Source organism: Dasypus novemcinctus, chromosome 11 (assembly GCF_030445035.2).
Source record: "Dasypus novemcinctus isolate mDasNov1 chromosome 11, mDasNov1.1.hap2, whole genome shotgun sequence".
In the NCBI taxonomy this organism is placed as follows: domain Eukaryota; kingdom Metazoa; phylum Chordata; class Mammalia; order Cingulata; family Dasypodidae; genus Dasypus; species Dasypus novemcinctus.
Window position 1 is genome coordinate 6,173,790 of NC_080683.1, and position 17,261 is coordinate 6,191,050.

At 45.0% G+C, this 17,261-nt stretch overlaps 1 protein-coding gene and 2 pseudogenes across 1 annotated transcript in view; 1 reads left to right on the plus strand and 2 right to left on the minus strand.

The window, feature by feature from the left end:
- The window catches only part of LOC139440030 (ADP-ribosylation factor 1 pseudogene), a 77,147-nt pseudogene extending 74,357 nt beyond the window's left edge, over positions 1 to 2,790 (minus strand).
- Positions 1 to 11,473, minus strand: part of NUDT3 (nudix hydrolase 3) — a 179,640-nt gene extending 168,167 nt beyond the window's left edge. Inside the window, exon 1 of the mRNA XM_004484011.3 lies at positions 11,100 to 11,473. Within this exon, the coding sequence (XP_004484068.1) occupies positions 11,100 to 11,198 (99 nt within the window). The 5' untranslated portion in view covers positions 11,199 to 11,473. The remainder of the gene's footprint in view (positions 1 to 11,099) is intronic.
- Positions 2,789 to 4,150, plus strand: LOC139440031 (protein salvador homolog 1 pseudogene; annotated as a pseudogene).
- Positions 11,474 to 17,261: the final 5,788 nt, after the last annotated feature.

The window sequence follows — 17,261 nt, forward strand, 5'->3', positions numbered from 1 at the left end:
ATGATCTGATTTATGTGTAAGAATAATGATCCTACAAGCCGTGGTAGAGGATAAGAAAAAGACTAGTTGGGAAGAGACGTAATTACCCGGTAAGAGACAGTAACCGACTGGGCTAGAGTATCATAGTGGAGGGTAGAGAGAGAGCATTAGATTCAAGGGGCAATGGTGCCAGATTAGACAGATATGAGGAAGAAAGAAGTCCAGGATGACTCCAAAGTGCCTAAGCTGAGGAAACGGTAGTAACGAGACTGACTTCATTTACGGAAAAAGGGACGATGGCATTTTATATTTGAGATGCTTATCAGATATCCAAATGAAAATATCAAGGGAAGCAGATATGGCTCAAGTGACTGGGCTCCCGTCTACCATATTGGAGATCTAGAATTTGATTTCCAGAGCCTCCTGGTGAAGGTGAGCTGGCCCGTGCAACAAGCTGGCCCAAGTGGAAAGCTGGTCCATGCAGAGAGCTGGTGCAGCAATTGATGCAACAAAAAGAGACACGGAGGAAAGACAATAAGAGACGCAGCAGACCAGGGAGCTGAGGTGGTGGCGCAAGAGATTGAGCACCTCTCTCCAACTCAGGGAGGTCCCAGGATCGGTTGCCAGTGCCACCTAAAGAGAAGACAAGCAAACACAGAAGAACACACAGTGAATGGACACAGAGAAGAGATAATGAGTGCAAAACAACTGGGGGGGGTAATAAATAAATAAATCTTAAAAAATATATATCAAGTAAAATGTATGATAGTCAAATATTGAGTTTGGAAGCAAGATCAGGGCTAAAAATAGACATCTGAAAGTAGTATAAAGAAAACATTTAAAGATGGAACTGATGAGAAACAGATGTGGCTCAAGCAGTTGGGTGCCTGCCTACCACACGGGAGGTCCCAGTTGGGTTCCTGGTGCCTCCTAAAGACAAGCAAGATAGCGAGCTGGAATGGCAAGCTGACGCAATGAGATGACACAACAAAGAGACACAAGGTGGAAACACAATGAGAGACACAACAAGCAGGAGGCGGAGTGGCTCGAGCCATAGGGCACCTCCCTCCCACATGGGAAGTCCTGGTTGGGTTCCCAGTGCCACCTAAAAAAGAAGAGGAGCACACAATCAACAGACATAGGGAGGAGACAGCACAGTGCAAACGACGGAGGGGAGTAGGTTGTTAATAAATACAATAAATATTTTTTTTAAAGATGGGACTGGATGAAATCACCTACTGTAGGAGCATGGGACAGGAAAGGAAGAGATTCAAAGATTGTGCCCTTGGGCATTGCAATGAAAAAAGTCAGGAAAATGAGGAAGGCTCTACAACCAGATTGAGAAGGGGCAACCAGAGGGGGAGGGAAGAACTAGAGAGATGCCCCAGAAGCCAGGTGAACAAAATATTTCAAGAAGAAGGATCAGTCATGCAGTATGAAGACTAATGGGTATGGTTTTGGTAAACTTAAGCTTAATCGCAGGGAGCGGATGTAGCTCAGTGGCTGAGCGCCTGCTTCCTGTGTTCGAGTCCTGGGTTCAATCAGGACAGGAGAGAAGAGTGTCTAACTGGAGTGTGTTCAAGAGTGAACAGGGACCCGTGTGGAGCTGGCAAGCGCTGATGTGCGCAAGGAGTGCCATGCCACGCAGGGGTGTCCCCCGCATAAGGGAGCCCCACACGCAAGGAGTGCACCCCATAAGGAGAGCGGCCCAGCGCAAAAGAAAGTGCAGCCTGCCCAGGAATGGTGCCGCACACACGGAGAACTGACACAACAAAAAGAGACACAGATTCCCATGCCACTGACAACAACAGAAACCGACAAAGACGATGCAACAAACAGACACAGAGGACAGACAACCGGGATAGGGGGGTGGGGAAGGGGAGAGAAATAAATAAAATAAATAAATCTTAAAAAAAAAAGAGTGAACAGGGAGAAGTGGATTTGGCTCAATGGATAGAGCATCCACCTACCATATGGGAGGTCCAGGGTTCAAATTCAGGGCCTCCAGATGCATGTGATGAGCTGGCCCACGCACAGTATTGATGTGCGCAAGGAGTGCTGTGCCACACAGGGGTGTCCCCCGCGTAGGGGAGCCCCATGCACAAGGAGTGTGCCCTGTAAGGAAAGCCACCCAGTGCGAAAAAAGTACAGCCTGCCCAGGAATGGTGCCACACACATGGAGAGCTAATGCAGCAAGATGATACAACAAAAAGAGACACAGATTTCGGGTGCCGCTGACAAGAGTATAAGCGGGGAAGCGGACCTGGCTCAACAGATAGAGCGTCCGCCTACCACATGGGAGGGCCATGGTTCAAACCCAGGCCTCCTTGACCCATGTGGAGCTGGCCCACGCACAGTGCTAATGCACGCAAGGAGTGCCCTGCCACGCAGGGGTGTCCCCCGCGTAGGGGAGCCCCACGCGCAAGGAGTGTGCCCCATAAGGAGAGCCACCCAGCACGAAAGAAAGTTCAGACTGCCCAGGAATGGCGCCGCACACATGGAGAGCTGACGCAGCAAGATGATGCAATAAAGAGAGATACAGATTCCCAGTGCCGCTGACAAGAATACAAGCGGATACAGAAGAATACACAGCAAATGGACACAGAGAACAGATAACTGGGGTGGGAGGTGGGAAGGCGAGAGAAATAAATAAAAATAATTCTTTAAAAAAAGAGTATAAGGGACACAGAGAGTAGACAACTTGGGGGGAAGGGGAGAGAAATAAATAAACAAATAAATCTTTAAAAAAAAAATGTGAACGGGGAGTGGCAGAGGAGACAGTCACTGGGCGGCGCAGCGGGCCACCGCCATGGCCCGGCTTCTCAGGTCTTTCCTCCCAGTGTTCACAGGCATCGCCGTGGAGCTGGCAGACTACCGGGAACCAACTGATTGGCGGCTGCCAGCTTGGCATCCTGGTGCGGTATTCCCTGCAGGAGACCGTGGCTGCGGCACTTTGGCCGGGTCAGGTGAGGTGGAGCCCTAGGGAGGCTGCCTGGCTCCGCCTCAGGAATGCTGTCCCCAAACAAAACCAGAGACAAGTGTCCAAGCTGACCCAGGTGCAGGGGGAGTATATGAAGAAGAGGCGTTGCCTCTGCTGCAAAATCTCCTGCCTTCACCTACCAGGCGCAGACCAACAATTCCAAGAGGAACTGGTACCTGTCTTCCAGATTCAAGCCATAATGCCTTTTCAACTTCTGGAGATGGAGCAGTTTCAAAAAACCAGTTTCCTTAGAACTCCAATTCAAAGAACACCTCATGAAATAGTAAGAAGAGAAAGCAAGAGATTATCTGCCCCTTCGGATCTCACCAGCAGTCTAGCAGATGTCCCTAGGGAATACGGCTCTTCTAATTTTTTCTTTTTTTCCTCCTGTCATTTTTAACTGAAATTAATTTTGCTATTGAAAATGGAGACTCTGGTTCCCCATATTATCCAGATAATTTTTTTTTTTTTGGTAGTCAGAGTAGGTAGCCACTTGGAGTACATAAAGACTACAGATACATGAACGCAATCACGATCTCTTCCAAAGAATGCCACAGAATCAAGGGAGGCATGCTTCAGGTAGTGGGAGAGCTGCTGTTACATCTTTAGGAAATTTAACCATGGCTCTGAAGATTTACCCCTTTTTCCTGGCAGGTCTGTGGACAGGACAATGAGAGGAAGAAAGTATTACACGGATCGTGACACAATAAATACAACTCACTGGAGCCATCCTCTTGAGTGGGAAGGCCCTCCTCCAGGATGCGAGCAAGTTGAGTCATCAGAATTTGGAACCTATTATGCAGATCCCATAAGTAAGGCGGCTCCCTGCAGGCTTCCCTGTTTACCTAGCATACCTCGGTACGGTCACCCTCCTCCAGTCACACACCAGCCACAGCAAACTGAAAGAAATCAGTCTCCTTCTGGTACCCGCAAATCCATATCCCACTGCAGAAATTCCTAACTGGTTTCAGGTTTACATGTGAACCCCTGTGAAACGTGACCACATTCTGAAACGGGAACTCTTCCAGCTGCCTGATCTGGATACATACCAGAGAATGCTAAAATTGTTCTTCATGAAAGAACTGGAGCAGTAAGTGTTATGACGCTTACACTCAGGCTATTCTCACAGAGCTGGAAAACGGCAAGCAGAGACAGCAGTGGTATGTCCAGCAACATAGCAAGAATTTTTAAGCTAATTTTTTAAATAGAAATTTAAGTTTTATAATGGCTTTAAAATATTTTCAGAGGTTTGAAAAAGAAACTGCAAACAATTACTTCTGTTAATAAAGACAGCTTACTTTTTGGGAATTATAAAACTAATTTTACCTGTATTTTGTCATTAGAAACATTCTTTTACCAAACAAAAGATATGAGTATCATTCTAAGAGCCAACACTCTCAAATGCTGTGTATTAGGAAACTGCTTTCAATATCTTTGATGCAGACAAACACAGCAAGAAATGTCATTAGAACCGTATATTAAATATAAAATGATCACTTGGTGTTCTCTTACAGTAGCAATATCTTTCTTTTTTAAAAAAAGCTAAAGTTCACAAATTTTACTATAGGCATTGTTTATGTATATTCATGTATGAATAATACACTTCAATAAAATTTCTTAAAATGGAAAAAAAAAAGCTCATCTATGCATTGTCTAAAGATGTTTCCTGCTTTAGTGTGGAATATTATCTGGACTGGGATGGTTCAAATAATGCTACAATGTAGTTCAAAACATAAAGAGGAATTTGGGACCTACATTGTAATGAATTTCTATATTATAATTATGACTCCACCCCTCCCCCCAAAATGTAAAGAAACATTTTAAGCACATCAAGAAGATGCTTTCTGGTATAAAAGGGTGAAGGGCCTGTAATCGTTCAAGACTAAATTTAGCCAAAAGGCCTCAGACTGTGTGGGAAAGGTGTGTGAGAGGCTCAAAGCTGATAACACCACTTCCTTAGTTTCGGCCAGTGCTTACTGCACTGAGCACTGCCTGATGAGACAGTGGAGGGCTTCCCACAGCACAGCACACACTGCCATTCTGACATGCTGGGTTAAACTACCATAAATGACAATAAGGGATTTAGTAAGAAATCTATGCCATTAAACTGATTTTGCATTACTTTTCTATATTTCTATCTTCTAAGAGTTTGTCATAGAACTTTAGAACTGTATTAGTTCTCTCCCAGTTTACTTCCTTTTGGGTTAAGAGTTGTCCAGGTGTTGCTCATAATTAGTACACAATACATCTGACTGCAGACAAATTTTTTGGCATTTCTAGCCCGTAAGTCTCTAAAATTTCAACATTTGTCAAGAAAGCTCTTCAGTTATATCTATGTGTGTTGTTATGTAAATACATATTTTAGTTTAGGTAATCATCTTCAGAATCACACAGCACTCCTGGTCAGATGTCAGTGAGTTTGAATTGTTAATAAATGTCAAAAATATTATGTGTTTAATTTTTATAAAACTAACTTATTAAATATATTTTTGTGAGAGCTAAAAAAGAGAGAATGGAAAGACGGGAAATGGAGACCGTGAGAACAGAAAAGTTTCATTAAAGGGAAGTGAGAATGAGTAGTAGCTGGAGAGTATATGGGATGATAAAGGGAGATTTTTTTTTGGTGTTGTGTGTAAGATGTGAGATGTTTTCCCTGGGAATGAAAAAGCACAGAAAGAAAAGGGATGGTACAACAGAGATGGTAAACTGTAAGAATGAGATCACTGGGTAGACAGAACGGGATGGACATGCTTACAAAGCAGGTGGAGAGGCTGGCTCATATATGAGGGACCACAACTTTATTTATCTGTGTATTCCCAGGATCTTCCATGGAGTCACTAGATCACAAAAAGGTTCTCAAAAAAATGTGCACTGAAGGAATGACTAAACAAATATATACTTGAGTAAGGGCCCTTCCTTCTTATACTAGCCTATGAAGAAAGATACTGTGTATGCTTTACACACTATTTCTATTGAGAAATGAGAATCATCCAAAACCAAAACGGAAGAATTAGGGCAAGGAGTGCAAGAGGAGAGTGGGAATTATAGTATGCCTTCAGTCGTGAATTCAGATTTTTGAGAAACAGGCAGAAAAGAAGGTAATTCTAGAAATGACTAACTGAAAACAGGCAGGCAGAAGGGGGAGCAAAAAAAAAAGGAAAAGAAAAGACAGGGGGAAAAAAAGCTTCCAGGAAAGATTTAGAGAAATGAAGAACAGAAAAATCTAGTGAAATGACTGAATCATGCATCCACTGTGATCTTAGAACAAGGTAATGCTCAATGAACAATATAATGTTACAAAAGGACTCCCCAACCAGAGGGCGATCTACTGGAAGCCCTTTGTCATGGTTATCTCTTCTGGGACTGTCACCTGTGCCTCACTGCCCTCTCTAGAGACTGCTGGAAGGTATGGCCTGCAGTGACATCCTTTCATCTGCTCCTCTGGGATATTTTTACTGGCAAACATTCAGGTCACCAGAGTCTCTGCCAACTCAGGATCTTCATTACCAATCATCTCCCCATCCCACTTGGTGAGCTCAAGGAGTTGGGAAAATGAGCAGCAGATCCCCTCTGCCAAGAGATGCAGAGCTCCTGGCAGAAAAGCTAAACAAACAACCTTACTCCCTTAAGGGCAGTTTCATTCTTTCTTTTAAAAAGTTTTAATACGCAGGGGAAATCTAACTGACATGATCCTATTAGTACTGTTTGTTTCCCTGAGTAAAAACAGGCCCTTTAGCAGCAACTTTAGCTTTCCCAGGCACTGTAATGTCATTTGGTATGTATTCCATATTATTGGCCTTTCCAAGACAGTATTTCACCCCCTCAGATACTTCAATTGTCTAAAATTCCTGGGTTACAGCCTCTCCCCCAGAGGGTACGAAGAGTGTGAGACAAGCCCACCCCTAGTGTCTCCCACTTCTTGTCATAACACAGGCTCCAAAAAAGAAAAAGGGGTGAGGGAGGAAGAAAACCTCACTGGAAGCACTTAGGCAGGCCAAAGTTGAGTAATATGACGAAAATGACTGTCATACTACTCAATTCAAAACAATGACTCTTACTCAAGAAATAAGTTTCAGCCTTCCATTCTGTTTACAATAAAATATTAATTGGAGGATATGGCAGATTAAAAAATATAATTGTGTATTTATTTGCTAATCTTTGTAGGGGCCAAGATCTTGTCATGAGTATGAGCCTACTGGTGTCTTTCTTCATATACCACATCCATAATGCGTGACCTGTTTTCTAGTGCTAATTTCTACAAAGAACAAAAATCTGAAGACATTCATGAAGTAATCTACGTGCAGTCCTTCTAGGCTTTTAAGATTCCCTCCCCAATCTCTTCCAGTTTGCTTATGCATATAATTTACTAGTAATTTCTTTTAATGACTTGTATTTATTCTTTCAAAGCGTGTGAAATACTTTTCATAAAACCTTTCTTTCTGCACTCTAATTTCACTCACTCATGTAATATTTACTTAAACTGCATAAATACAATAACAAGTACAGTGAACATAAACACGTAAGGAATAAATACAACTGACTCTTGGTACACACACGATTCAATGGCTGGGCGGCCACACGGTTGGAGTATACCAGACCCTAGCTCTTGCTGAGTAATAGCAAGCCCTCAGCGTGCAAAGCTGGTTAAAGACTGTCCACTGTGTATCAGGTTCAAAATACTGTAATAAATGTTACCACAAATGTCCAACCCCTAAAGATTTGGAGGAAAAAGAACTCCTTCTCATTATGATGTTGCGTCTGTCTACTCCTCTATGGTTCCCACGAGCTCCCTACACGTGGGCATTCTCCATCACTGTATCACAGAACCTAGCACTCAGTGAGAGTACAATAAATGCTTCCTAAATATATTCACACATCCCAATCCCAATCAAGGTCAGTATTTCAGCTGCTATCACTGCTGGCCTGTAAATAAAGTTTTCTGGGGTTGAAATAACAGAATGCTAGAAGGTCTGATTCATGGTCTATTACCTTGAAACATTTCATCTCTTTCTTCACATTGTATATATGTACCTGACACTAATTAATTAACTGTATAAATCAGGGTCTTGTTTACACTTATAATACTACTATATTAATGCCAATAATATTCTTCAAACTATTCTATCTTGATTAAAACCATTAGTGTCTTTTAAAAAAATAAAATTGGGTTAGCAAAACAAACTATGGACCGTACTAGTAGTATTTAGAAATATATTAATAATCTCCATTAAGGATTAAAAAAGCAAAAAAAAAGGAAATGTACTAAGTGAAAGAAACTGACAAAAAGTACTACATATGGTTTGACTCCATCTATATAAAATATATATACAAATAAATTAGAAACACAGAAACAGATTAGCAGCTATGTTTGGCAGGGGAAGTATAGAGAGACTGAGAGATTATTAAGCAGAGTTTTTTCATTTGTTTTTATTATTGGAATAATGAAAATGCTGTAATAATGACCAAAGTGATAAATGCACAACTAAGTGACTATATCAAATACCAATGATTGTATACTTCGGATGGATTGTATGCTTTATTAATATGTATCAATAAAACTGATTTTTAAAAAATAAAATAATATTGGGTTGAATGTCCTATTAAGTTGGAATTTCATATTCCCACAATGTGTGGCAGCTAATATTTCCAGTTTCTGGCACTTCTAGCGAGAACATAAAAAGTTCTCCTAGAGGGGAGCAGATGTAGCTCAAGTGGTTGAGCACCTGCTTCCCATATATGAGGTCCTGGGTTCAATCTCTGGTACCTCCTTTAAAAAAAAAAAAAGTTTTCCTGGAATTAACAAATTACTTCCCTTCCCAACACATTTATACAACCTGAATGTTACCCAGCACCCTAGAGATTACTTTGTATCCAAAATTCCTTCCAATTAAGGAATCCCATCTAAAGCCACTCAAAATTTTGGGGCAGGGAGGGATGTTTATTTTAAAATTACCTGTGACAGAATGCTGCGCCCATAGTAGGCTCTTACAACCTACTTGTTTAATTGAACAGAACAAGGCTAAAATGGGTCCGTTTAATTAATTTTCTTGTTCTTCCCAGGCTTTAGCAGTAACACTCACTGAATTTGTAATTAAAGATTTGCATGAATCTTCTGCTCATTAACCAATGTTCAAAAGCAAATTCAGCGAAGGAAACTCCATAATCAGTCAAATGTTCTAATCCATTAAAGAAACTTCTTTTAACAGTTTAAAAATGTACGATCCTAAAGGATCTTCTTGACAAATTTTGCCTGCACTTGTTATGTAAATGTGTATGCCTATCATTATTTTGTTTCTTTGTTCCTTATTACATTTATCCTCTGTTCCTTTGTGTGAAATAAACGTGCATTTTGAGCTTGGAAAAAAAAAAAAAAAGAATGTATGATCTAAAAGGCAAGTCCCAGGCCTGGTCTGATTTGCACAAGGCATTGGGGCAGCTTATGATGAAAGTAAGCATTGGACAAACATTAATGCTGCTAAATGGCAGTACTTAAAAGCGGCTGAAATGGGAAGTGTTACATTTTACATATTACCACAATAAAAAAAAAAAGTCAGTACATAATAAAACTTTAACAGAAAATGGAGAATCAAGTCTTCATTTCTTTATCATTTATAAAAGGTTTCCAATTTATCCAAAATACTCCCATGCTCTCAATTTTAGGCGTGATTTTTTTTTTAACAGTCTTGCATTTTTCGTACAACTTACTACACCCTTCTCTTATAATTGGGGTGTTCAGACTTAACCACAGTCCTGTAATTAAGACATGTTATTATGCTAATTATTTTTCCTCCAGTTAACAGCCTGTGATCCTATCTGATTTTCCATAACATGATATGATAATAAAGAGAACAAAGCCTCAGGAAGAATAAACACCACAGTAATTTTACTTTCCTCAAGTATGTATTCCAAAACAGTGCATAATTTACAAGATGGCACCACTTAGTAGCCCTATTACAATGCATCTGTTTGGGAGACTTTTATAACATATGCTAGGACACAAAGTATACATCTTCATATCCCATTCACTTCTGTTTTGCTGAAAGGAACAGAGGATCCCTCCACTGCACAATTAGTGCTTCACTAACTCTTTTTTTTTTTTTTTTCAGGCAATAATTTAAATTCCCACTTCCTCCTAAATCTCTCTGGACAGCAACTCCTGGCAATCCATCTGTCCCTTTCATCACAGCTTCTATTCATAACTAACGGGTCAAGTTCCTTTCCCCATTTCAACACGATGTACTGTACTGCAGCCCTGCCACGAAAGACCACTGCTGAATGGTGGCATATAATATATTGAATTCCACTGTCCTTCATTGTTTCCACTTTAACTGCCATTTTACCACCATGCATGCACGAGAAATGTGTTCTCACCGGCATCTTACACATTTCCAAAGCAGCTATTCTTTGTGGATTTACAAAACATGTGCCTTCTCTGAATGCCCTTCATCACCACAGAAACGGCTTTGAGAGGCTCAGATTTTTTTTTTTAAAGTACCCTAACCAAAAAAAAAAAAAAAAAAGAAAGAAAGAAAGAAACGGATTCTAAGCATTTCTATTTTCCTAGCAAATGTAATCCTAAGAGCCGTCCTTGAGGGCAGGGGAGGAACAGCTGGGCAAAGATCCTAAATGTATCGGCCTTCCCCATAGAAATGAAAATACTTCGGCCCACAAACAGTATTTCGGTCAAACGACCCGCTCAGGGCACACCGGGAGGCTCCCCAGCGCACCGCAGGACGGCCGGCTCCGGCGTCTGCACGGCGCCCGCAGCCTCCCCCAGCCCCCGCACCCTCGTCCCGCACGCGGCCACCGGCGAAGCCCCGGCCGCCAATGGCACCGACTCCCTCCCGGCCACAAAGGGCCTGCGCCTCGTGCGCGGCGGCTCGGCACACATGCGCGCGGCGGCCCGAGAGCCCCGCGCGGCCCCCGCCCCCGGCGCGCTCCCGCGGTCCCTCCCCCCCGGCCGCCTCGGGACCCCCGGGCCGCCGGGAGCCCCCGCCGGCCGGGCCCGTTAGGTACGGCCGCGCTCAGCCCCACTTCCCCGCCGCCTCCCCGCTCCCGTTCGCCTCAGGCAACTGCACCGGCACCTCACTCGGCTCGGGCGGGCGGCCGCCGACGCCCGCGGCCCGGCCCGGCGCCTCACCTCCTCCTCGCTCTCGCTGCGGAAACAGAGGCACGCGGCCCGCTTCTTGTAGCCGTCGCCGTCATAGGTGCGGGTCTGGTTCGACTTGAGCTTCATCATCCTCCGGGCCCGGGTGGGGGTGCGGTGCGGGTCGCGGGAGTCGAGGGGTGGGGAGCCCGCTCCGGACGGCCGCGCGCGCGCGCGCTCCCGGCTCGGCCACGGGAAGCAGGGAGGGGGGGGCGCGTCTCCGCTACACGGCTCCGCCGCTGGCCCGCCGCGGCCGCTTCATTCCCCCCGGCCCAAGCCTCGCGCCACCGCCGCCGTCACGGCCGCCGTCGCCGCTGCCGCCGCGGCCGCCACCCCCTCTGCCGCCGCCGCCCCCGACGACGACCGCGCCGCCATGTTGGGCGCGCTGCGTCAGCGGCGTAAGGCCGCGCCGGCCTGCGGCTCGGCCGCGCGCCCGCAGCGTAGGCCTCTTTCGGGAATCGCGCCCTCCCAGTCCGCGCGGCGTAAACGAGCGTCTGGGATGAGGGGGCCACGCAATTTCTCGAGGTGGCCGCTACGCCGGGAGCGTAGGCGTGGGGCCGTGGGGAGCGCGCGGAAGGAGATGGGGGAAAGGGGTGTGGACATAGGGCCGTCCGGCTCGACTGAGGGCGGGCTGGGGGCAGACCCCACAGTCCAACTGCGGGAATCGCGGACTTGCCCAAGGTCACGCCGCGAGCCCGCGGCTCAGGAGGCCCAAGGTCAGGCGACTTGGCCGGCAGCGCTGCCCGTCCACTTGAGAGGCGGAGGGTCTGTAGGAGAAAATGGGATTTGATTAAACGCTACGCTGAGGGCAAGCCTGAGGTCCCCGAAATTAGGAACTGCACTGAAGGGCGGAGGGGCGGGGCACGGGGAGTAGGAGGCGTGCACTTTGCACTGACATCTTGAAGCTCTGGAAGCTTGGGGCCTGTCGTCTATGAGAAAGAACAAATATCCTGTAGTCCTTTATTGGTACGAAAAACAAATGCTTGGGGGAGCTGATGTAGCTCCGTGGTTGAGCGCCTGCTTCCCATCTACGAGGTCCTGGGTTTAATCCTTGGTACCTCAAGAAAAGGGGAAAAAAGCGAATGCTTCTTAAGGTAAACAGAATGATAGACATTCTGTAAATCAAAAAAATCATCAGTTCTGACCATAAATGAAGGTGTATTGTGGGTGTTGAACAGATTCTCCAGGGAAAGATGTGCAGCCAAATGGTTGAGAGAAAGGAAAATGCAGTGAGACCTGTGAATGTTCTCAGCAGCCCAGACCAAACCTAATACCATGCTGATGCTCCAAACATGCCAAAAGTCCTGGGCAGGATTCGTCTGTGAATTGCTTAATCCTTTTTGAATTTGTTTGTATTTAGCATAGTCAAAAAAGACCAGCATTTAGAACCAAACAGCGAGGCTGGAATCTCAGTTACATTATTTTCTCCCTCTATAAAATGGGGATAGTAAACAATTTAGGGAAGCGGATTTGGCTCAACTGATAGAGCGTCCGCCTGCCACCTGGGAGGTCCAGGGTTCAAACCCAGGGCCTCCTGACCCATGTGGTGAGCGGGCCCATGCACAGTGCTGATGCATGCAGGGAGTGCCCTGACTTGCAGGGGTGTCCCCCGTGTAGGGGAGCCCCGCACACAAAGAGTGCGCCCCGTAAGGAGAGCCACCCCGCACAAAAAAAGCACAGCCTGCCCAGGGGTGGCACCACACACACGGAGAGCTGATGCAGCAAGATGACACAACAAAAAGAGACAAATTCCCTGTGCCGCTGACAAGAATCCAAGCAGACACAGAAGATTATACAGCGAAGGGACACAGAGAACAGACAACGGGGGGGGGGGGGCGGGGGGAGAGAAATAAATTAAAAATCTTTAAAAAAATAAAAATAAATAATGCAAACTATAATCCATGTGGTATAGCAGTGCTCCAAAATGTATTCATCAAATGCAATAACTGTGCCACAATAATGAAAGAGGTTGTTGATGTGGGAGAAGTGGGGGGTGGGAAGTGGGATATATGAGAACCTCATATTTTTTAATGTAACAATTTGAGCTATATATCTTTAAAAAAAAAAATTAAAAAAAAAAACCTACTCAGCACCTGGCACATGGTAGGACTCAATAAATTGCAGCTAATATTACTGATATTTGACTCAATCCTTTCCACATAAGATGTGGAATTGGGGAAACAGATGTGGCTCAAGCAGTTGGGCTCCCGTCTACCATATAGGAAGTCTGGGGTTCAATACCCAGGGCCTCCTGGGATAAGCAAGCTGGCCTAAGTGGTGTGCTGGCCCACGCAGGAGTGCCACCCCGCACAGAAGTGCCACCCCGCGCAGAAGTGCCACCCTGCGCAGAAGTGCCAGCCGATGCGGAGAGCTATTGCAGCAACATGACACAACACAAACACAGAGGAGAGACAATAAGAGACATAGCAGAACAGGGAACTGAGGTGGTGTAAGAATGATTGCCTCTCTCCCACTCCGGAAGTTCCCAGGATTGGTTCCCAGAGCACCTAATGAGAATACAGAAGAGCACAGTAATGAACACAGAGAAATAAATAAATAAAATCTTAAAAAAAAAAAAAAGATGTGGAATTTCAGTTAATTTTGGTCAATCCTCATGCAATAAAATTCCCAACCTCTTGGTCATTTGGGTTGTCTTTCTGTTTTCTGCCATTATGTCTCTAATTTGAAAGAAAGAAAGGAAAGCTCTGATTGTAGAAAGATTTGTCAAAATTTGAAAAATTTAGCTATCTTTGAACACATTCTGTAGAGATCTCTCTGGTCTTTCATTTTACAGCATTCAAAGTTTTTTAAAAAATAACGTTTCTAATTACAACCTAGTCGTCCACATCTCCCCACTGTTAGAAGCTTAGTTTGTGTTCTTAATTCATTAGAACCACTTCACTGAACATCCCTGTGTATATATCCTTATCCCATCTCATTTCCTCAGGATAAATTCCCAGAAGTAGATCTAAGGGTAGGAACACGCGGATGGCTTTTGCTGCCTGTTGCCGAAGCCTTCCCAGATGGGTTGGACACAATCACACCAGTAGCTCGAGAGCTGCGCTCTACCTTGTGCCACTTTCTTAAGGCTGAGAGCATTCTAGTTCAGTACACCAGAGTTAAGGCAATAGGAGGTTAGACCGTAGACTCCTTGAGGGAAGGGACTGTCATTTACCTTTACATTCCACCTCTTAGCTCAGGGCCTTAACCAAAATAAGGGTTCAGTAAACATGAATGAATAGGTAATGGAAGTTTTCTGTTGGTTTCTCATTTTCCCCCCAGTTTTTAAGGGTCTATTTAGTTACAAGAGCTCACAAGATCACTGTGAGATTTGTTGCTTTAGTAATACTTATTCTTCTTTCAGGAAACAGTAACCAAGGGATCCCTACCCTTTCCTGGAAGAAAGTGGGTAAATGGTACATTTAAACTAATAAAAATTAATACCTATTAACATCCTACTCCCAAATATTTAATATTTCTCCCCAAATCCTATAAGACTAATCTGCAAAATTTTGCTTATTTCTCTACATCCTTATCAAAGAATAAGTTATGTACTCAGTTACCTAAGCCAGCAATGCAGTAGTCGTTGTTGATAGATCTCTTCCAATGGGTAATAAATTCCATTGTTTCTGCCTTCTTGACATCCTCAGCTCCCCCTTCCCCCCTCCACCCCGCCTTGCCCTGTGCCAATAGGAATTTTTTTTTAAGATTGATTTTTTATTTATTTCCCTCCCCCCCCCAAGTTGTCTGCTCTCTGTGTCCATTCACTGTGTGTTCTTCTGTGACCACTTCTATCCTTGTCAGCGGCACGGGAATCTGTGTTTCTTTCTGTTGCGTCATCTTGCTGTGTCAGCTCTCCGTGTGTGCAGCGCCACTCCTGGGCAGGCGGCGCTTTCTTTCGCGCTGGGCGGCTCTCCTTACGGGGTGCACTCCTTGCGCGTGGGGCTCCCCTACGCGGGGGACACCCCTGCGTGGCAGGGCACTCCTTGCGCGCATCAGCACTGCGCGTGGGCCAGCTGCACACGGGTCAAGGAGGGCGGGGGTTTGAACCGCGGACCTCCCATGTGGTAGGCGGATGCCCCATCCATTAGGCCTAGTCCGCTTCCCTTTTTTTTTTTTTTAGGACTTTTCCTCCTGCTTAGCCTGAGCCCTCCCAGCTGGCCTCCTTGGCTTCTGTTCAGTCCCCTTCAGCCCCAACCTCCCCCTGCAGCAAGAGGAATCCTTCCCAAATGCAGATCTGATTAAGTAATGCCCCTGATTAAAACCCTACAGTTGCATGGAGCGGATGCTGCTCTAGCAGTTGAGCACCTGCTTCCCACATGGGAAGTCCTGGCTTTCCCGTGCCTCCTAAGGGAAATGGGGGGAAAAAAAAGAGCAAAAACAAATGTAAAAACCCAGCCTAGGGGAGCCGATGTGGCTCAGTGGTCGAGCACCAGCTTCTCACATATGAGGTCCCAGGTTCATTGCCTGGCCCTGGGTACCTAAAAAAAAACCAACCCTACAGTTGCTCCTCAGTACTGTGAAGATAATATCCAAACTCTACCATGAGCTATGAAACCCTACAGGAGCTGGCCCCTGGTCAGAATTATCCTCTCCTCCATTTCCTAAATTCTAGTCGTTCTGAACTATCTGCATTTTCTTGAACCTCTACGAAATCCTCCAAGTTTAGAATATGCTTCCCTGGTGCCTGGAAGGCTCTTCCTCCAAGGCCCTTGCCCGCTCCATTGTCCCTCCCCTCCTTCCCCAAAGAGGTCAAATCATGTTTGTCCATCAAAACTCAGATTAAAAGTCATCTCCTCCTGGGAGTTCTCTCTTACTACCCTTGCGCCTCCTGGTGACCTGCATTGTCCTGCTTTATCACATTATTTGTCACATAATGTGTTATTGTTTTCTTGCAAGTCCCTCTCCACATACCAAACTTCTTGTGGGCAGGGTCTTTGTCTCACTTTGTCTTGCTTATTTCACTCAGTGATTATCCCAGGACCGGGCATAGAGCACAGCTCAAAAAATGTTTCTTAAATGAAAGAAAAGCATTGCCCTTCCAGAATCTTTTTTATTATAGAGCCCATTCCCATGAATGAGACTCACCGTCTATATGAACATCCTCACACAGTACACTCCAAAACCTGCTTCTTTAATGAGGATCACACAGCATTCTCCCAATTACACATTTCAGAAACCATTTCTATTAACTTCTTAGGGCTAATCCTGGATGAAATGGTAAATAAAATACAAAAAATTGATTTTCGGTTTTCTTACCCCACCCTGGCCCCTTAATATGCCTCTCACATCGCCCACATCCACCCAGGCCTACCTTGTCACATCCCATCAAATTGCCAGGGAGCACCTTCTTTGGTATTAACTGCCTATAACTGCATAACAAATCTCCCCTAAGTTTCGTGGCTCAAAACAGTAATCATGTCTTATTTCTTATGGTTCCCATGGGTTAAAAATCCCGGAGTGGTTTGGTTGAGCAGACCCAGCTAGGAGGCTGTCACGAGGTTGCCATCGGGTGTTGGCTGGGGCCACAGACATCTGAAGGCGTCCCCGGAGTTAGAGGATTCGCTTCCGATGTAGCTTCTTCATATGGCTGGAAGTTGACAGGAGGCTTTGGTACCTTTCTATGTGGGCCATTACCACGTGCCTTCTTGAATGTGCTCAGCCTTGGTAGCTGGCTTACCCCGGAGTGAACAATCCAAGATTTCAAGGCTGAACCGCAATGCCTTTTATGACCGAGCCTTGACAGTCACACTTTATTGGTTCCACAGCTTTCTGTTGATCACCTAAGTCATCCCTGATTCAATGTAGAAAGAGATTACACAAAGGCAGAATAGTAGGAGGCAAGGCCTTGTCAGAAGCTGCGTACCGTATATCCCATAAAACTACCTGTAGCCGTTTGATATTATTGATAAATTCCAAAAAGAAATATTGGGTTATGTTTGTAAATTGATCTTTTCCTCTGGGCATATTAGATTATAGTGGATTCAGAGGTTTACTTGATTAAGTAATTATGTAAACCTCTTGTACCAGTAGGGCATTGAGTCCCCACCCTTTGGTGGGTGGGGACTCACAGATAAAAGGCAAGGCAAAGGACACAATTGAGGGTTTTTGATGTTCTGATGTTGGAGTTTGATGCTGAAGCTTAAAGCTGCAGCC